General features: G+C 39.6%; 1 protein-coding gene across 3 annotated transcripts in view; it reads left to right on the top strand.

Annotated features, from left to right (window-relative positions):
• The window catches only part of celsr3 (cadherin, EGF LAG seven-pass G-type receptor 3), a 188,664-nt gene extending 166,975 nt beyond the window's left edge, over positions 1–21,689 (top strand). For 2 of the 3 annotated variants that reach the window (XM_078414152.1, XM_078414153.1), the window contains 7 exons: positions 1,549–1,668; positions 2,020–2,156; positions 2,678–2,796; positions 4,414–4,587; positions 14,075–14,284; positions 15,554–16,580; positions 20,922–21,689. In XM_078414152.1, the coding sequence (XP_078270278.1) occupies positions 1,549–1,668; positions 2,020–2,156; positions 2,678–2,796; positions 4,414–4,587; positions 14,075–14,284; positions 15,554–16,580; positions 20,922–20,949 (1,815 nt within the window). In that variant the 3' untranslated portion in view covers positions 20,950–21,689. The remainder of the gene's footprint in view (positions 1–1,548; positions 1,669–2,019; positions 2,157–2,677; positions 2,797–4,413; positions 4,588–14,074; positions 14,285–15,553; positions 16,581–20,921) is intronic. The other variant, XM_078414154.1, reaches the window with a different exon arrangement.
• Positions 21,690–22,052: the final 363 nt, after the last annotated feature.

Here is a 22,052-nt window from a genome sequence, read left to right on the forward strand (position 1 = left end):
CTATACTCAACTCCTCTTGTTATGAAGGCCAACATTCCATTGGCTTTCTTCACTGCCTGCTGTACCTGCATGCTTCCTTTCAGTGACTGATGCACTAGGACACCCAGATCACGTTGTACGTCCCCTTTTCCTAACTTGACACCATTCAGATAATAATCTGCCTTCCTATTCTTACCACCAAAGTGGATAACCTCACACTTATCCACATTAAACTGCATCTGCCAAGCATCCGCCCACTCACACAACCTGTCCAAGTCACCCTGCAACCTCATAGCATCTTCCTCACAGTTCACACTACCACCCAGCTTTGTATCATCTGCAAATTTGCTAATGGTACTTTTAATCCCTTCATCCAAGTCATTGATGTATATTGTAAATAGCTGCGGTCCCAACACCGAGCCTTGCGGTACCCCACTACTATGCCTTGGCAATTCAAGTTCTCATCCACCTGCAGCTTACAGGTCGTGAGACCTACTGATCCTGCCTCCACCATCTTCTTGGGTTGGGGTCTGACAGATTTTCCAGTATAATGCTGGGGAAATTGCAACATAAGTGGAAAGAACACACAGATTATCTTCCCACACTGGTCAGTAAATCTGTGACATGTTTGTTCAATGGTATGTATCATTTGAGTTCCACAATGAAGCTTAAATAATGCATTCATTACTTTTAATACAATGGATAGGACCAGTGTGACTATGGAAATGAGGATGAAGTTCAAATGCAGGTCAGCAACAGGATAAAATATCAGCATTGTGGCAATTCTAAAACTAATTTCTCCAACAAATTAATATTTACTCGTGTTCAATATCGCCTCAATTATGAGAGGGTGGGAGAAAAAATTTGTCATCAAAATATCAGTTGCATTAATTTGTTTGGTGCTTGAACTATTTGTCAGATTCCTCAGCTGAAGAAGTATTAACCGTAAGTCTACATTGTAAGGTTTCACAAGATAAACAGCAGCTGGGCACGGATTTATGGTTCAGTAGATGCAAGATGTGTGGCAGATAGACACTTAAGTGCTGAAGTAACCGTAACAGCGTGTCAGGCAGCATCTCTGAAGAAAAAGCATGGGTGACGTATCGCGTCGGAACCCTTCTGCAGACTGAAGGGGAGGGGCCCTGGGGGGGGGAACTGGAGGTAGGAAAAGGCCAGACCAAATCAGGGCCGGCAACAGATGACCAAGGAAGGGTGCAGCCCATCATGGCCCATTGTTGGCTGGGCGAGAGGTGATAATGAGAGGGATACAGGGATACGGACAGTGGAACTAATAGAATGACTAAGGTGAGGAAGAGGGGGGGGAAGTGAAAGAGGGAATGCAGGAGTTATTCAAAATTGGAGCAATCAACGTTCATACCACTTGGTTGGTGTAACATGTATGATCTATTGTAAAATCAGTACACTCAAAATACACGTCACATTCATTACCAAGTCACTCTTGCATGGAGATGGAATCATCGTAAAGTTAGAATAAGTGATTCTTATAACTGACCCGGTGGCAGAACTAATTTTGAGTTTACAGCATTACCCCATTTTAATCTTCTACAGGGACTGGCTATCCTGGTATTGTTTTGCATTTTAAATGAAGAAGTTCAGGAAGCCTGGAAATCAGCTTGCCTCGGGAAGAAAAACCAGGCTGAGGACACAACACGAGCACCTCAACTCTCGGTAAAAAAAACTTCCATTTTTAATAATAGGGCTGCCCTATAGGAGTAGGAATTCCTATTATTATTCCTAATAATAGGAATAGTATTCAGACCCCAAATTGGTTCCCATTCATTGTTGATGAACCTCAGAACTGTGGCATTTATTTTTTCTATGCTTACTTTTTTTTGAGTCTGAGTTCCCTTCCCCCATTTTGTCCCTTTATGAATATCATAAGGTCAGAATCATCCACTTAAGAAAGGTGGGACTGGTGAACCACTGGGTATTACATTTGAGGACTTTTATTAGTTTATACACTCGGCAAATTGCAGCCATGAGGCGTAATGTGTGGACAATATTTATTTTATCTCTTAGAATTCCCACCCGTACAACAACACATCATTGTTTGAGGAGAGCGGCCTGCATCGGATAACACTTGGAACATCAACGATATCTTCAGTGAGCACTACCCGATCTGCACCAAATCACACCAGCCAGCCTGGCTTTCTCAGGTACACTAACAAAACCAGTTTATGAGATTACAATAAGGCTCTTTCAGGAAAGGAATCAATTACACCATCTATTAGCAACAATCTAAACTCCACAATGTTTTGCGCAAAATATATAGAGCTCTTCCGAATCTGAACATGAGATCTTTGATTCATTTACCACCAAAAGCGATTTGATGAAATTGAAAATTAGGATGGCGTTTCTCAATATTTGTTATGGCATGGGGAGGAGGGAGGATAAGGGGGGTTGACGGGGATGGTGTGGGATGGGGAAGGGGGGGAGGAGCGGGTGCTGCACCAATGCAGGAGAGGTTGGGGCCCACTTGGTCTAGTAGTTTCTAAAATTTCCCAAAAATACTTTTACCATCCCATTTTGGGTCTGAATTTCCACTTGAGTTCCAAAAGCAATAAGAAAGTTGCGTTTAAAAATAAAATGCTGACGGCTTTGATATCACTGCTGTGGAAAATAAAATAACGTTTTAATTGTTTTCTCGGCACTCCATTTCTTTCTTTGCTTCCTTCAGAGAAAACTTGCTCGCGCGGCAGGGCTCAGCCTTGGATCAAACCTTGTTGGGTCATGCTGGGCCCACTGACATAGACGTCGCAATGTTTCATCGGCCACAAGATGCAGGTGGAGCAGCAGGTGAGATGGTTACAAAAGAGATTCCCTGCCCATAGTTTATTTTCAGCAGATTTCATACTTTCACAACAATGAACACTCATGTACCAGCTAACCATATTGGTTGTGTCCCTTTAGAGTTGTTTTTTTGGTTGTTTGCCCATGTTTGATCACGTAAATATCCTGAAATTAATAAAAGCTCATACAAACCACAAACTGTTCCATACGTATGGCTTCCCCCTAATGATTCCATCTGACATATTCCGATGGAATATACGTCATATTCCGATGGAATATGTGCATGGCATTTTCTGATGGAAAAATTGTGGGCAACAATTTAGAAATTCTAGAACTTAGAAAATATTAAAACATATATCCTGCCTATTTCTTGGATACATGAGTGTTTTAGAATTAATAGAATGACACACTTCCTAACAGTGATTCTGGGATATATATTTAACTGTTTACCGCATTAGCAGTCCTGCCAATTTATCAGAAGTTGGGATATTTTGAATCATTTGGATTCATTTTACAGCTACCTTTGCCATAGAACCTGACTGTCCACCTCAGTGGTGAATTTGGAAATTTTCAGTCCTATGCATCAAGGCCATTTAAATTTATTAATAATGATATCGTATTTTTTGTTTCACATTGTTATGCCTGTGGGGAAGAGGTGAGCACCTTAGGTGAAGCACATTCAAAGAGTGGGTTTGGTCCCATCACATCACAGAGAGCATTTGATATTAATTCTTGGTAAGATTGGCACTCGGCTCCAGCCAACAAGTTTGCCCTGTTACCATTTCCTCCAAAGCCAGCTGGCAGACTTCAGTAAATGTGCACTTGCCATGCAATACCATTCACTATAGCCTTATCAGCATCTCCCCAACACACTCTCAAGAACCGGACTGTCCTTGACAAAAACCTGTCCTTGCTAAAGCAGATGTTAGCATCTAGGACATAAGCAAAATTGTTTCAATATCAAGCAGTTTTGTCAAAGATTCCAATCTGACCCTCAAACATTTATATACTTTTTAAATGGTCCTTAAATATTGCCTTCTCAAGAGCTAACAACAGGTGTCAAGTACAATGGAGCCAGATAAGAGCAATTGGTTCCTTCTTCAAAAGACATTAACGAAACATTATTTTTGACAAATTGACAGGTTTATATAGTAATTTTGTCAATTAAAAATTTCAATCTGAATTTATGATTCTTGAACTGCATTGGTAGAATCTGACCTTTAGTCAACTAAATAATGAGTCCAGATCTGTGAATTACCTGGCTAGTAATATAAAATGTTTGAACAAGGGCAGTGAGACTCAAGGAATTAATAATTCTGGTTTATTGAGACAACAGTGCACCTCTAGTCTACCTTTTCAGTTTAGCAACAGAATTGATGATATTGATGAATTAGTGGTAATTATTGGAGTTAATGGCAGGTTCCTGTTTCACATGATTATCGTCTCCATTAAGATCATAGACATGAATGGCACTATTATTTACGCCAGCATTAATTTCTAATGTCTTGCCGACCAAACGTTTTCCTACCACTGATGACACTCACAACAGATTACAAGAAGGCGTCACTTCAGCTAAGAAAATTTATATTGTCTGATCTTTCTTTTCCAATGGATTTTGCACAGACCATGATTCTGACACTGATAGTGATCTGTCTTTGGATGAGGAGCGTAGCGTATCTTTAGCATCATCAGAGAGCGAGGAGAACGAACGATATCGTGGGCGGTTTCCACGGCGATTTAAGCGGGCAGCAAATAGCGAACGGCTACTTACTGACCCCTTGCACACAACCCCTAAAGGTGAGTAAAAAAATAATGGAGGAAAGCAGAACTATCAGATTTAAAACAAATGAATTTAATTTTAGCTGGTAAAATGGACTAGAATGATAAAGCTCCTGATAAACTTCTTTGGCTTTTAATGGAATTTTACCAGAATATTGTCCTTTCACCTTGCGGCTCAGGTTCAAATACAGTCCCTGACCCCGTTTTCCTATAAATATTTAGATAGAAAACAATATTTCTTTATCTTTAAGACCCATGTTTGCATCAATGCAGCTGATATACTGGATCATTTTACAATGCAAGTTTATTGTTGATGTAAAATAACTTTTGACTTGCATTGAAACTAAGCTAGCAAAGTTAAGACTCATAATTAACACCCAGTTAAATGGAGTGAGGCTGCCCAGAGGGCTCGGTTACACAGTACTTTGGCATCACATCCAGTGCAATGTCAAATCCTTCAGATTTGTGAACTGACCTAATCCTAAAGTAGAAACAATGAACTGCAGAAGTTGATTTACATAGGAAAAAACGCACAAAGTGCTAGAGCAACTCAGCGAGTCCGGCAACACTCCTGAAAAAGAGTCCCAATCTGAAGAGGGGTCCCGACCCAAAACGTCACCTATCCATGTTCTCCACTGAGTTACTCCAACACTTTGTGTCTAATCTCAATGTAATTGTGTGGAGAACAGTGACACATAATTCTGGGGGGATGGGAATGCTGGGAGAATATACTGGGGTGAGTATAGGATTAGTGTAAATGGGTGCTTGATGGTGGGTGGCACTAACTCAATGTATCAAGTGCCTGTTTTCATTCTGTATGTCTCAATATCTCTAAAACAGTTTATTCGGTCATTATTATACTGTTATCTGTTGGAGTTTGATGTGTGCAATTTGTCTGCCATGTTTCCAATGCTACAGCAGAGGCTGCATTTCAAAAAAAATAAAAATTCAAGATCTTGCGATCATGAAAGGAGCTGCACAAAATGTTTCAGCTTGGCTCTAAATACATTTTGTTCATAAAGGCAAAAGGAAAGGTTGGTTTTGAGAATAGATGCATTGCAATGACATTTAAAAGATATAGAAACATAGAAAATAGGTGCAGGAGTAGGCCATTCGGCCCTTCGAGCCTGCACCGCCATTCAATATGATCATGGCTGATCATCCAGCTCAGTAACCTGTACCTGCCTTCTCTCCATACCCCCTGATCCCTTTAGCCACAAGGGCCACATCTAACTCCCTCTTAAATATAGCCAATGAACTGGCCTCAACTACCTTCTGTGGCAGAGAATTCCACAGACTCACCACTCTCTGTGTGAAGAAATGTTTTCTTATCTCGGTCCTAAAAGACTTTCCCCTTATCCTTAAGCTGTGACCCCTGGTTCTGGACTCCCCCAACATCGGGAACAATCTTCCCGCATCTAGCCTCTCCAACCCCTTAAGAATTTTATATGTTTCCATAAGATCCCCCCTCAGTTTTCCAAATTCCAGCGAGTACAAGCCTAGTCTATCCAGTCTTTCTTCATATGAAAGTCCCGCCATCCCAGGGATCAATCTGGTGAACCTTCTCTGTAATCCCTCTAAGGCAAGAACGTCTTTCCTCAGATTAGGAGACCAAAACTGCACACAATACTCCAGGTGCGGTCTCACCAATGCCCTGTACAACTGCAGTAGAACCTCCCCGCTCCTAAACTGAAATCCTCTTGCTATGAATGCCAACATACCATTCGCTTTCTTCACTGCCTGCTGCACCTGTACGCTTGCTTTCAATGACTGGTGCACCATGACACCCAGGTCACGTTGCATCTCCCCTTCTCCTAATCGGTCACCATTCAGGTAATACTCTGCTTTCCTGTTCTTGCCGCCAAAGTGGATAACCTCACATTTATCCACATTATATTGCATCTGCCATGCATTTGCGCACTCGCCTAATCTATCCAAGTCACTCTGCAGCCTCCTAGCATCCTCCTCGCAGCTAACACGGCCACCCAGCTTCATGTCATCCGCAAACTTAGAGATGTTGCATTCAATTCCCTTGTCCAAATCATTAATATACACTGTAAATAACTGGGGTCCCAGCACTGAGCCTTGCGGTACCCCACTAGTCACTGCCTGCCATTCCGAAAAGGACCCGTTTATTCCTACTCTTTGCTTCCTGTCCGCCAACCAATTTTCTATCCACCTCAACACTGAACCCTCAATACCGTGTGCTTTAAGTTTGTACACCAATCTCCTATGTGGGACCTTGTCGAAGGCCTTCTGAAAGTCCAGATTCAACACATCGACTGGTTCTCCCTTATCCACTCTACTAGTTACATCCTCGAAAAATTCTATAAGATTCGTCAGACATGATTTGCCTTTTGTAAATCCATGCTGACATTGTCCGATGATTTCACCACTTTCCAAATGTGATGCTATCACATCTTTAATAACTGACTCTAGCATTTTCCCCACTACCGATGTTAGGCTAACTGGTCTATAATTCCCCGTTTTCTCTCTCCCTCCCTTTTTAAAAAGTGGGGTTACATTAGCTACCCTCCAGTCCTCAGGAACTACTCCAGAATCTAAAGAGTTTTGAAAAATTATCATTAATGCATCCACTATTTCTGAGGCTACTTCCTTAAGCACTCTGGGATGCAGCCTATCTGGCCCTGGGGATTTATCTGCCTTTAATCCATTTAATTTACCTAACACCACTTCCCGACTAACCTGGATTTCCCTCAGTTCCGCCATCTCATTAGACCCCCGGTCCCCCGCTATTTCCGGCAGACTGTTTATGTCTTCCTTAGTGAAGACAGAACCAAAGTATTTGTTCAATTGGTCTGCCATCTCCTTGTTCCCTATGATCAATTCACCTGTTTCCGACTGCAAGGGACCTACATTTGTCTTAACTAATCTTTTTCTCTTCACATATCTATAAAAGCTTTTGCAGTCAGTTTTTATGTTCCTTGCCAGTTTTCCCTCATAATCTATTTTCCCTTTCCTAATTAAGCCCTTTGTCCTCCTCTGCTGGACTCTGAATTTCTCCCAGTCCTCTGGTATGCTACTTTTTTTGGCTAATCTGTATGCTTCATCTTTTGTTTTAATACTATCCTTGATTTCCCTTGTTAGCCACGGATGCACTACCTTTCCTGGTTTGTTCTTTTGCCAAACTGGGATGAACACTTGCTGTAGTTCATCCATGCGACCTTTAAATGCCTTCCATTGCATGTCCACCGTCAACCCTTTCAGCATCAATTGCCAGTCTATCTTGGACAATTCACGCCTCATACCCTCAAAGTTACCTTTCTTTAAGTTCAGAACACTTGTTTTTGTATTGACTTTGTCACTCTCCATCCTAATGAAGAACTCCACCATATTATGATCACTCTTGCCCAAGGGGCCTTGCACAACCAGACTGCTAACTAACCCTTCCTCATTACTCAATACCCAGTCTAGAATGGCCTGCTCTCTCGTTGGTTCCTCGACATGTTGGTTTAGAAAACCATCTCGCAAACATTCCAAGAAATCTCTTCCTCAGCACCCCTGCCAGTTTGGTTCAACCAATCTATATGTAGATTGAAGTCACCCATTATAACTGCTGCACCTTTGGTGTATGCATTTCTAATTTCCTGCTTGATGCCATCCCCAACCTCACTACTGCTGTTAAGTGGCCTGTACACAACTCCCACTAGCGTTTTCTGCCCCTTAGTGTTTCGCAGCTCTACCCATATCGATTCCACATCCTCCGAGCTAATGTCCTTCCTTTCCATTGCGTTAATCTCCTCTCTAACCAGCAACGCTACCCCACCTCCTTTTCCTTTCTGTCTATCCCGCCTGAATATAAAATATCCCTGGATGTTGAGCTCCCAGCCTTGGTCACCCTGGAGCCATGTCTCCGTAATCCCAACTATATCATAATCATTAATAACTATCTCCACATTTAATTCATTCACCTTATTCCGAATACTCCTTGCATTGAGACACAACGCCTTCAGGCTTGTTTTTATAACACTCTTGCCCCTTATATAATTATGTTGCAAAGTGGTCCTTTTTGATCTTTGCCCTGGATTTGTCTGCCTGCCACTTTTACTTTTCACCTTGTTACCTATTGTTTCTACCCTCACTTTATACCCCTCTGTCTCTCCGCTCTTGTTCCCATCCCCCTGCCATATTAGTTTAAATCCTCCCCGACAGCACTAGCAAACACTCCCCCAAGGACATTGGTTCCATTCCAGCCCAGGTGCAGACCGTCCTGTTTGTACTGGTCCCACCTCCCCCAGAACTGGTTCCAATGTCCTAGAAATTTGAATCCCTCCCCCTTGCCCCATTTTTCAAGCCATTGTTCTGCATTGACATAGATGAAAAGGGATTTACTTTAGGCAATAAATATCATGCCCATATAAAGTTGTTCAAAACTAGATTATTGCAGCTCCAGCTACCTGTTGTATGGCAGCTTGCACTCTGTCCCCTGCCCAGAGTCATAATATTGTTCTATTTCACGCCTGACAATCCTAAATAAAGAATCAGTGCAAGACGAGGACAGGCATGAATTCTACCTAAGGTACCCACTAGAATGGTCTGGGGGACCAAACCTTTTCATTAGTTCATAAGTGATAGGAGCAGAATAAGGCCCATCAAGTCTACTCCGTCATTCAATCATGGCTGATTTATCTATACCTCTCAATCCCTTTCTCCTGCCTTCTCCCCATAACCCCTGCCACCCCATACTAATCAAGAATCTATCTATATCTGCCTTAAAAATATCAATTGACGGTCTCCACAGCCTTCTGTGGCAATTAATTCCACAGATTCACTACCCTCTGAATAAAGAAATTCCTCCTCCTGAGGCTATGACCGCTGATCTTAGACTCTCCCACTAGTGGAAACATCCTCTCCACATCCACTCTATCCTAGCCTTTCACTATTCGGTATGTTTTAGTGAGGTCCCCCCCTCATCCTTCTTAACTCCAGCAAGTAGAGGCCCAGTGCATCAAACGCTCATCATTTGTTAACCCACTCATTCCTGAGAACATTCTCGTAAACCTCCTCTGGACCCTCTCCAGTGCCAGCACATCCTTCCTCAGATATGGGGACCAAAATTGCTCACAATACTCCAGATGCGGTCTGACCAGCGCCTTATAAAGCCTCAGCATTACATCCCTGTTTTTGTATTCTAGACCTCTCGAAATAAATGCTAGCATTGTATTTGCCTTCCTTACCACCGATTTGACTTACAAAGTAACCTGCACGAGCACTCCCAAGTCCCTTTGCACCTCTGATTTCTGAATTTTTTCCCCATTTGGAAAATAGTCTACACCTTTATTCCTATCACCAAAATGCATGACTCCACACTTTGCTACGTTGTTTCTGAGGATTAGGTGAACAGAAGGAGCACTGGACTATTTTTTTCCTTAAACTTGGGCCTTCCCCATTGAGCTCCCTCTCACTTTGGCTCACATCACCTCATAGCCCTCATAATACCTTTAGAAAATGATACCAATTTAAGCAAGAATCTTTATGCTTCAAGGCTAGAATAACTTTCTGTTTTGAGAAAAAGGTTAGAAACGTGATTACATTTTAAAAATGTGTCTTCTACAGATGAGTGTGAGATTGCTGAAAGTTGGCAGCACTCTGCTTCTGGTGAAATTAATTGCCACAGGTCTGCCGCAGGTCTCTGCGTTATCGCAATGCATTAGGTGTACAACATAGGATGTCATTTTCTAAAAGCACACAAGTAGAGGATTAATTATCTGCGCATGCTAATTTATTAATTGCTAATCTGAGCAGCTCAATTTAGCAGCTCATTATTCACTCACGAGTATACATAAGACATTAAATGTCTCAACACCACTTAAACACTCTTGTTACCAGAGATCTAAAGTCACGTAAATAAATTGTAGCAGGCATATGCAGAACTCTTAAAAGCTTGGAAAATGCACTGAGTATTATTATACTAATAGTTTATGCATGTGGACATGGCAAATGCATGATCAGACTCAGCTGTTATATAACTAATACTGTGACGCACACTTGGTTTATGCATAAAGAATAATCACTTGGGCAAGATACAGTTGGCAGCAGGAACAAGCTTCTCATCTAGATTCAGAGCATTCTGGAGAATTTGAACAAAAACCGAAGCAATAATAGTGACATTGCCCAATTACAGCCAGTTTCATTGTGTAGATTAACTAATAAATTCATGAATTTGTACAACTGCCAGATCCAATTCCTTGTTGGAAAAAGGGAAGGACCATTTACGCAAGAGAATTTGAAGCAAATTAAATTATTGCATGCTATGTAATAGCAAAATGTGAAATTATTCAGATCCAAAGATCTACAATTGTTAAATATAATGCTTGCACAAATATATGATTTATATCTGAAATTATTACAGTAAAGGGCAAGAAAGTTCAAGGTGAGTGTACCCAACTACAAGGCAACCACTGTCCTTGACTTGAGAACAATCTGACACAAGTGGACAGAAAATCAGTAGGTAAGCAATGGCATGCCATCAAAGCTAAAATACCACAGGCAAGAATCAAGCCCATTCCCATCAGGATATAACATGAGGCATTTAAAGGTAAAGCTCCCTGAATGACAAAGGAAAAACAGCTTAAAGTAAAATAAAATGGTTATCAATTTCATGACTGCAATACAGTGAAAAACAAGGCAAAATATAGTTTGTGTTTGTTGGAGGGAGTGTGATGGAGAGTGTAAATAGGAGAATTATCAATCAAGTATATGAGGAGAAATTAAATACAACGTACAAAGGAAGTCAATGTTTTCTTATAAACATGTGAAAAGTATGATCTTAAGGAAAGATGGGCTAAAAGAGATAAGAATAAATTTTGTGGAATCAGTCTAATTTTGATACTGAATAATTTGCTTTTCATCTGTCATTATGAGATGGAGTCAATATTGCATTAGAGGAAGAGGAGGTTGAGATGGCAGATTGTATAGAAATAAATGAAAAGAAGATACTAAATTATGGTAATATTTCTCAAAGCTAATGTCACCATGGATGCATCCTTAGTTGCTAAGAAAGTTAGATGGAAGATATGACCACAGCTGTTCAATACTCTTTACCAAGGTACATGGGAATAAATCTGGTAATTAAGGCATTCATAATGAGAAAACTAGCAGATAAAAAATTCACAGACGGTCAGCCACTACAGAGTTATTGCATCCACCTGAACAATTTGAACTCTTTGGACAGAATGGATTGATGGTTGTAGTGCAATACATCAATCTAATCTGTTTAAAGGGTTCAAATTTGTTTAGAACTTGGTACATATTAGTATTTCACCCCTCTTTCGATGGGGTTGAAAGGGAAAGATAGATACGCCATGATTGAATGGCAGAGTAGACCTGATGGGCCGAATGGCTTAATTCTGCTCCTACAACTTATGAACTTGAACTTGCCGAGAAGAAACAATGAACTTATAAAGTTTACTGGCTCCCAGATTTCTTGCTTCATATTTGGGAACATCTTTGTGCTTGTACAACTTTTATTCATTTATTCTTCAAAATAAATCTTATCAATATTAACATCTTAAATTGTTTCCACGTTTTGCAAAATTTGTCTTCGCTGATTTGCGTAGCACAATGATCACCAATCAGGTGTGTCATCGCTTCACTTATTTAGTGGTATCTTGCTGTTATTTTTGGCACTCAGTACTCAGTACTTTTTCCTTCTTTGCCTTTGAGAATACACTACATAGTGAAAAAAATCCTGTGCTCCATAAAGCAATTATTCAAATAGTAAAAGTAATTATTCAAATAGTAAATTCATGATTTGCCGTTATTAGTCCCAGTGGACTAAATTCCATTTGATAACTCGTTAACATTTTGGTGACTTTTTAATAGGCTTCTCAAGTGAGGTTTTCGGTAGTTCATATCTCTGGTAGAAGGTTAATTACATTTATTTGTCAGGGACATGTACGAAGATGATTAAGGATCCTTTCCACATCACTTGGTGGATTGAGGAGCAGGAAGAATTGACTTGAATTGTTCTCATCTATTTTAGCAATGTAATTAAAGGAATGTTTTATATGAGGGGACAGACCTGTCAGCATTGAATCGGCAATACTTTTTTTGTGTTTCAAGGTTGTACAACCCTCCCTCTATACACAAAGCAGTTAACTACTACAAAGTATAATTTAAAAAGAACAATGCAAATATTTTTACAAATAAAAAGTTGGACAATAATAGTTTTGATTGAGAGATCATTGTGATATTTTGTGATTATTACTGTAAAATCAATTGAAGAGATGGACCTTGAAGAACATTTTCACTAAATCTGTGCAAAAAAAATGTTATTGCTTGGTACAATGACCTCACAAATTATCCAATTTGGCTCAGAGGGAACTAACCTAAATACAACCAGGCTAGAACCTGATATGTAAAGGGATTTGAACACAAAGTGGAACAAATCTTCCAAAACCAATTCTAGGTATTTGGGAGTCTACACTCAGATGTGGATTCTGTGCCAGGATGGAAACAGTAAGTCTGAAATGGCACGAAGATAAATTAAATGTAAAGGCATGAAACTGAACCTGGGCAGGTGTTGGAATGGTCCGGAGATTATGCCCTTGCTCGAAGGCAAAGTGTGTATGCTACTCTACAAAGTGGTGAAAGGAGAGTCCTCATTTGCTAATTTTGGCCAGATTTCCACTAGAACTGCAGCAGTTCTGCTCTCAAAAATAGCAAAAAATAGCTCAGCATTGTCAACGATATGCAGGCATGTGCTCTCGCCATTTGGAAATGTTGGCACCAGTAAGTCTTCTCTCACTATTCAAAATGCTGGCTACTTTTCAACTTCAAGGAACTTCTTACCTGTTCATTTTATCTGTGGGATGCGGATTGACTGATTTAACATAGTTTTTAGTCGTAGAAGAACCTTCCCTTTTGAAAGACTATCTTAAGGCTACCCAAGTCCATAAGCATGAACGTAAATCTGTTTTGGTTGATACTCAAGAACTCCTTTCTCTCCTCCAAAAAGTCCAGTGTCATCTAAATCTCAAACGGTATTCCTCTCCGCACCAATGTACATTGTGCTGGTTCTTTATCTCATAAAATTATTCCTAAAGCAGCCAATTAAGAATGCAGAAATATCCCAATGTATAATAAGTATCAATGCTGAAACAGAAATAAATCTACCTGTAAAAATCAATCTGATTAGAATAGTTTGGAGGCATAGTTTTAAGCCTGATTTACATTTGGACTGGGAACTAAACAGCTTCCAGTGAAACATAGTGAGGAGATTTTTTGCATGACCTTCAAGCATCAGACACAACTTATTCCACAACCTGAAATTTAATGATTCACAAAAATAGAGCGCATAGGGCATCAAGGCCTTAGTTTACGACTTTCTTCTCACACAACCAAGGCTCTAAATTCATAGCAGACAATCTTGCTTGGCATTTTGTGCTAAATTCCCAATTATGAGCTAAACTTTTCACAGAACTTTCATTTTGTTTTGTTTGATGCAGGCAGAGCCTGTAAAATGCTTCGTTATATTTTACAGATTGCGATGGCAATGATTTAATATCCTATTGGCCAGCACTGGGCGAGTGTGAAGTTCACGCCTGCTCACTGCAGAAGTGGGGCTCAGAAAGAAAGCTGGGCCTAGATTTCAATAAGGATGCCACTAACAACAACCAACCTGACATGTCCATTGTGAGCAGTGATGAGACTACACCAAGCCATCTATTCAAACAAGAGCAGCAGAGGAAAGGTAAACATTCGCATTGAAAAAAATTGCGAAGAGTCCTCAGCAGTGGTAATGAACTAGAGGAACAGTGTAAGATAAATGCAGAATCGTCTGTGTGGACAAGTGCAACAGATCTCCAAAATACCCAGCTGAAAAGTCTGTGATGTATTGTTACACTGTAAGGAATGCAGGGAATAATGAGCAATGGGATAAAGCAGGGATAGGGGGAAAAAAGCTTGCATTTTTGTTGGTGCCTTTCTTGTCCTTGAAAATGTTCAAAGAGCTTCTCGGCAAAGGTGGAGCTATTGAAATTAAATCATTATACTGTTAAGAAAACTGGCAACCAATTTGCACACAGTAAAATCTCACAAACAACAGTATGATTTATAGCCACTTAAATTGTAGCCACAGCCATGGTGGATGAATATTGACCAGGACGTACACTATAAGAAGCAGTGGCATGTATCAAGGATTACAAGTGGGTTGTGTCCTGTTCTTGAGTCATCCTCTACAATCATTACAGGTAAAGTTTATGAAGTGGAGAAATGTATTCCATTTCCATCATATTTCCCTTCCATTTTGTGTAGTGCTTATAATAAAAAACTGTCTCAAATTGAATATCATAATTTGGCCAGATGTATATCTTTTAGACACAATGCACTCCAAGGTATTAACATTCAAAGTTTAAATATCATTCAAAACTTTCATAAGCAAAATATCCAGCTTAAACCCTCTGGAGAAAGCATGAAAACTTTATGGTAATATTTTAATGGTATCGATTTAACTTAGCTTGTATTCTATCATATTAAATGTTTTTGTGTATTAATTGTGTCATTAAGAAACTCGATAACTAGAAAATGAAAAAAATGAATTGCTACTTTGCCAAAATAAATCTGCATTGAAATGAAAATGAGTGACAGGAAAATTGAGAGTGCAGAGTGTTGTGCTCGATTCTTTAATCTTCGCTCCCATTAAGCAAGTCATGTGTGGTCTCTCCATTCTGGACCTAATTGCTTTTCCAGCATTAAAAACAGTGAATCTCTTTGGATGCAGTCAGTCCTCAGCTCATAAAAGAAGTTTGAGAATGATTCCTGATTGTAAATACTGGCAAGTTATTGCACTGTGGGATAATTCAAAGTGGTCATCTTTAATAAAGACTTAAACATTAGTTAATAAAAGTATGGAAGAGTGTTTTATTTTAACTTTAAGTTTCCTTTCCTGCAACCTGGGCTGATACATAATTGAAGTAATTTGACAGCACACTATAATATAAACTTTGTCTGTTTCATTTAGGTATTCTGAAAAACAGAATGCAATATCCTGCGACATTAAAGAATGAAAGTTTAACTTCCATCAACAGAATGCAAGTTGAGTTGCCTTGGTACAATACTTCAACACTAGGTCCCAGGGTCGTTCCAGCAGCCTCCTATGGCCGAATGTACTCAGGCACTGGAAGTCTGTCTCAACCTGCCAGCCGATATTCATCCCGTGAACAACTGGACATATTAGTCAGGCGGCAGATGTCTAAAGAGCAGTTGGACGCGCTCTCCAGCAGGCATGCATCTCGAGAACGACTGGAAACTGTTCCCAGCAGGCATGGGTCCAGAGAACAGCTGGATACGATCCCAAGCAGGCATGCGTCTAGAGAACATCAGAACACAGTACCCAGTCGACATGGGTCTAGAGAGCAGCTAGACACAATACCAAGAAGGCATGGTTCTAGACAACAATTGGATGCATTACCTGTCAGACAAATGTCTAGAGAATGGTTAAACGCAGGACCCAACAGACAGCTTTCTGGAGAACAGGTGGACATGATTCCTAGTCGACATGCATCCAGGGAGCATTTAGAGGCACTATCAAATAGGCAACCTTCCAGAGAGCATCTAGATACACTGCCGAGAAGACAGCCACCAAGGGACCATCTGGGTCTAACATCAAGTCGGCAGTCTTCTCGTGAGCAACTCGACTCATTGTCGCGCAGATACTTATCGAGAGAGAATTTAGACACAGTGCCTAGCAGGCATCCCTCCAAGGAACAATTAAATACTCTTCCCAGAAGACAACCGTCCCGAGAGCAATTAGGGACCTTGCCTAGCCGACAGCCTTCTACAGAGCAGTTGGACATCCTTTCCTCCATCCTTGCTTCTTTCAATTCTTCCGCCCTTTCTTCTGCTCCCTCCACCACCACCCCTTCTGCCCCACAGACAACATGTACCCCTTCTGGGGCACATACATCTTCAATTACTTCTGCCCCTTGCCCCTCAACTCCACACTCTGCAACATCCCACAGCATCTCAGAGATCTCTCCAGATTCAGAGTAAGTACAAACTTGAGATCACTTAACTCTTATTGATGGACAGGTGCACATGCCATTGCGACTATGATAAGATGGGTTGAAGGTAAAAATCGCTTGTGAATACCATTGTGAATTCTATTGTATTGAGCCAATTCAGACTTGCCTTAGTGGACAGATTGAAAAAGTCCCTCTAGTACCTCAAACCTATAGAACTTTCAACCTGCCCTTCACCAAACGTTTAAAATCAAAATTTACTATTGGCCAAATTTTTATTTTAATCGCTTTTTTTTCCCTTCGTATTTGCTTCTTTTGACCCATGTCATTCACTTTGACATGTCCAGCATTGTCTAACGATTCCAGCATTTTGTATTGAAGAAGGGTCTCGACCCAAAACGTCACCCATTTCTTCTCTCCAGAGATGCGGCCTGTCCCGCTGAGTTACTCCTGCATTTTGTGTCCATCTTCATTCACTGCGGGCTCTGGCCTTTCAACCGGATGCTTTTTGAGAAAGAAACATAAAGGGCCAAGATGCTGTGGAGTAAACCTCAAAACTGAAAAGAGTGCAAGAAAGGGCAAGATAAATTTGTTGAATTTTGCAAATCATAGATTGTGGTAAATTTGGAAGTTTAATAGAAATAAGATTTCTCTCAGTTTTAAGGTGCTGAAACTGTCAAATTGAAGCAAGAGATGGTGCAATACGTCTGGTTTGGCCCTCTGAGTTTTCAATTTTATAATCCTGGATTAAATCCATGTGAGCAATTACTTGTTTGTATTTCCAAAATTAACAATTATTGTTGAGAATTTAAGATTTTGAGCACAGTCAAGGACTCCTAAGCATTCAAATTCTGATGTTCTGAAATATTGGAGAAAAGCATTGGAAAAAGGAGTGTAGAGAATAAATCTATGGAGCATAAATGGACTGAATGGCTGCTTTCTGTACATCCATGGTGAAGACTTCCTTACATTCATGATAATGCGTGTTACTGAGCTCTGTGATAATATTAGGATTTGGGAATAGTTATCATGCTGTAAGTTTCTGATTTTAGTTGAGATATTAATATGGAGCAAAATAACATCTGGCATTTTAATGCCATTCAACTAGAGTAAGATGCTCTTCCCAACATGAAAGCTTTAAGAGATCCTTGGATTTGGCATGATTAAAGAAGGAAAGGTGTTCCAGAAATCATTTTAATTCAAAGATAGAAGTAATGCAAATGCTTTAAACTTTATTTATCTCTGGAATCACACGATGATCAATTTAATGGTGTTAAATTAAGGTGCATACATCTAAACTAGAAAACATTCAGACCTCTGGATTGATTTGTAGTGGGCACAAAAGCACAACATGGGAGATAATTCAGCACTAAATTAGAAGTCTCAATAGAAGAAACCATGGGACAAATTAGTCCAGTGTTTTTGAAGTTGTATCTATATTTGGCCAATGGTGTGTCCCATAAAAGAATGGCAGCGGTGAATGCCAATTACCTAGAATTAATATTATTATTGTTCAAAATTCACAAATAGTTTAAGGATACCTGAGGTTACCTTGAATGAATATTTTCTAGTATTGTGGTTGGTTTATTGTCTTCGCATCTGGACAGTTCGTCACAAGCAAATTTTGAGTGACGTTCGAACATTAGCTGTTTTTGTCATTTCCAGCTGGAATCAAGCTCTGTTGTGGTTTGTAATAACTAATTCTATTGTGATCTAATTTGATTTTGTTGTCTCAATTAAGAGCTGATTTTGAAAAAAAAAATTTAGTTAATGGGGTAGTTCAGTGATGTTCATCAAAGATAGATTGGAATCATGTTTTGTTCAATCCATATCAAATTTTAAAGTCAAAATAAGACCTTCAATCAAATTCAGCCATGCTGACCATGATGCCTTTCTACACTAATCCCATTTACTTGCATTTAGCCCATATCCCTCGAAACCTTTCCTGTTCATGTACCCGTCCAAATGTTTTTTAACTGTTGTAATTGTACTCTAACATTTGCTCCTTCCGGATAGCCAGCAACATAGGAGTGACAAACTTGCTGCTTAAATCCCCTTTAACTGATACCCCTGCCATAATAGATCTATGCTCCCTAGTTTTAGACTGTTATATTTTCATAAAGCTCTATAAATTCACCCTTAATCCTCCTTCCCTCAATCCCATTCTATCCAATCTCTCCTGATAACATTTCTGTGAATTATTTGCCAGACCTTCTTGAGCTTAATCACATCCTCCAAATCGGGTGACAACCAGAACTACAAACTATACTCCAAGTGCAGCCGAACAAAAAATCTGTACAATTGTGTGATGTCCTGAGTCTTACACTGTTTGGTTATATTGAGTTAAGATCCTAATTGTATACATTATTTCATTAATTCCAATGAGTCAACAGAACAGAAAACATTTGCTCTGATTTTATAATGATGTTTACAAACCTTCTCCTTGTCTATTCTTTCCAGCTGTTTCTAACATTGTGGTGAATCATGTTCCCTCTCATTGAGTCTAAAATGAATGCAATTACATAGTCTCATAGTATTTCAGCGTATTAAATCATGGCATTAATTCTCATTATTTAATACTAAAGTAAAAGATCCTTATTTGCATTAATTCATACCTTGGGTAGTAATTGCAAGCTTTAAATTATTGGTCCTTCACATACAACACAGAAAGAGGCCTTTCGGCCCACTGCATCTTTGCTGATGATGAACTACTCATGAGTTTATAGGTCATAGGCGCAGAAGCTTCCCATTCGGCCCATTGAGTCTACTCTGCCATTCAATCATGGCTGATCTATCTTTGCTTCTCAATCCCAATCTCCTGCCTCTCCCCAGAGTCTTTGACACCTTTACCAATCGCATTTCAGCTTTTATCGCATTTCAGGGAACCAATTATACTTGTTACGTGTTAGTACAAAATATTAAATCAAAGCCATCTTATTTGTAACAGATCTTTTCTAATTTATGACAATTTTATATAATTTCAAGAATTCACTCACTCAAGATATATTATTCAAATACATTCATGGTGTGTGGAATATAGAAAACTATTTTCTTGCAATCTGGAAACTGATAGCTCAACCAAGGGAATGCATGGCACAATGTCCACTGGATTTGTTCATTCTTGCATTGCTACGTTTGAGAAATCCTTTACCACTCAGTGGCGTAATATTATTTGTCTTTTTATTACTCCGTTGGTTCTTACTTAAGAATGTACCACCTGGTCCTTGACCAAATATCCATTTTTCATAACTACCTGACCATTAAAGTTGCTCAATGAACTTTGAAGCATATTATAGTTATATTAGCTATTTTAACAATTGGTTCCAATGTTATTAATCTTCCTCTCTACTCAGGTCATTTGTAGTTAATTCCACTTGCATTCCCTGCTAATATATCACATTGTCAGGTAAACAATACTCAAGTATTGTCGTCATGCATTTGGTAAGGAAAACATAAGGTGACAAATTACCTGGCAGTTGACAATCAAATATGTTAGAGGAACAAAGCGATAAATAACTACAAAGAATTGACACAACTTAGTAAGATTATTAAAGAAAAACAAGCCCCATAGCTTATTTCTGGAGAAAAGTATATGAAAAGCAGACGTCAGGCTAAATTTGTGGGGAGCCTTGGTTAGACAACTCTTGACTTACTATTCTATCACCTTATCATAAAAATGATGCCAAGAAACTAGAGCAAGTGCCTAAGAATTATATCAGACCTGTGAGGTTATATGTACCAGGATGAACAAGCTGGGGTCTCTTTTCTCACAATGTAGTGGTGGAAGAGTGATTGAATAGAGCTATTTAAAATTATGAGGCTTCCATTGTAGATAAACAAATGTGTGTATCACCTTGAGGGAAAGAACAATAATCAACGCAGTATTCACAGGCAGCTTATGTGCCCATAAAGTGTTGAGAATGTGGAACCTCTTACCATAGAGAGTGGGATGTGCATCATTGAATTTTAGGCGAGGTGAGACACCTAAGTGGATGAAAAAAGATTATTATATTAATGGAGCAAGAAGAGGCACAGACGGGCCATAAATGCACACAGTGTCTGATTAAGGCCTTATTTCCACAGTGTGGAAATATGACTAATAAATATGACTTATCTTCTGCCCTCCAATTAAAAATGAGAAGTACTTAAAAAGAAAAAAAGTTTCCAGTAGACAAATGATGTGAAAATAATGATAGTCGTGTAGTCCGTAGTGTGGTCTGGATTTAATGACTCTGTAATTTCTTCCATTACCTGATGGAAAAAGCACTGTGACTAACAAATCATTGTTCATAATTCTGCATTCTGATATTGATTATTGTCTGTTCCTATTGTTAATTAAGTAATATTGATTTTGTTGTACTTAAACAGAATGGCAAGAGTTGACGCACAGTCTTGAGGCAAAATGCCTTTGCTGTTTGAGATTTCTTACTGTGGAGACCCAAAGGTTCAAGTGGCTGGAAGACTGCAAAATGGAACTAAATCATTCAACTAATGTCGTGAGTGAAAGTCGAGTGATGGAAAAAGACAAAGGAGTCGGCCACAGCTTGCATGAACATCGGGTCAAGGGTTCAACAGAAGGTCACAAGTACTACGAAAATGGAAACTACAATATTCTCAAAATGAGATTGCTTCCTCTGGAAGGAATGAATGTGGGCACTGTCAAGAGCACCAGAAAAGCAAGGAGAATTGAACATTCCAGACAGGAGAATATTTGAACTTAATTCCCACTTGGGCATTATGATCTCCTCCATAATCTGTAACTTCCATTTTGGTCTAGCATTTATAGAACAGGGTAAACAGGTTAATAAAGGAAGAAAACTGTTTCCGTCCTCTAGTGTTCTAGCTCAAGACCTGCAAACGTCTTGCTTTTCAAATCCTCACTGATCGTTATGCTGGATTAATTACTCAAATTGAGATGAGAAATTTTAAACTGCCAGTTGTTTTGGAGATTGGTTGAGAGTTAACTTTCATCCAATCTCCTCTGATATAACAAGCAACAAAAAATAATAACGATATCCCGTGCAGCCAGATGGTAAACCAGTTGGATGAATCCTGCAACAGATTATCTCTTTGTTCAAAAAGCTGGAATAACTCAGCGGGACAGGCAGCATCTCTGAAGAGAAGGAATGGGTGACGTGTCGGGTCGAGACCCTTCTTGACCCGAAACATCACCCGTTCCTTCTCTCCAGAGATGCTGCCTGTTGTGCTGAGTTACTCCAGCTTTTTGTGTCAATCCTCAGTTTAAACCAGCATCTTACACATCTCCTTGTTCAAAGATGGTTTGGAGTTGCCCAGTTTATGTTCTTGGTCAACATGCATGAATGTAGGTCAAGTAACTGAATACCTGATCTTTGCACTAGAGTTCACCTCATGCCCCACCCCCATAAGCTTGCCAACCACAAGGTCTTCATGAAGAAAATGTATAACATCACTGATAATCAAACATTTTCTAAGGGAATCTAATATTTTTATAATAAATTTCTAATCACGGTACTTTGG

Source organism: Rhinoraja longicauda, chromosome 17, assembly GCF_053455715.1.
Source record: "Rhinoraja longicauda isolate Sanriku21f chromosome 17, sRhiLon1.1, whole genome shotgun sequence".
NCBI classification, from domain to species: domain Eukaryota; kingdom Metazoa; phylum Chordata; class Chondrichthyes; order Rajiformes; family Arhynchobatidae; genus Rhinoraja; species Rhinoraja longicauda.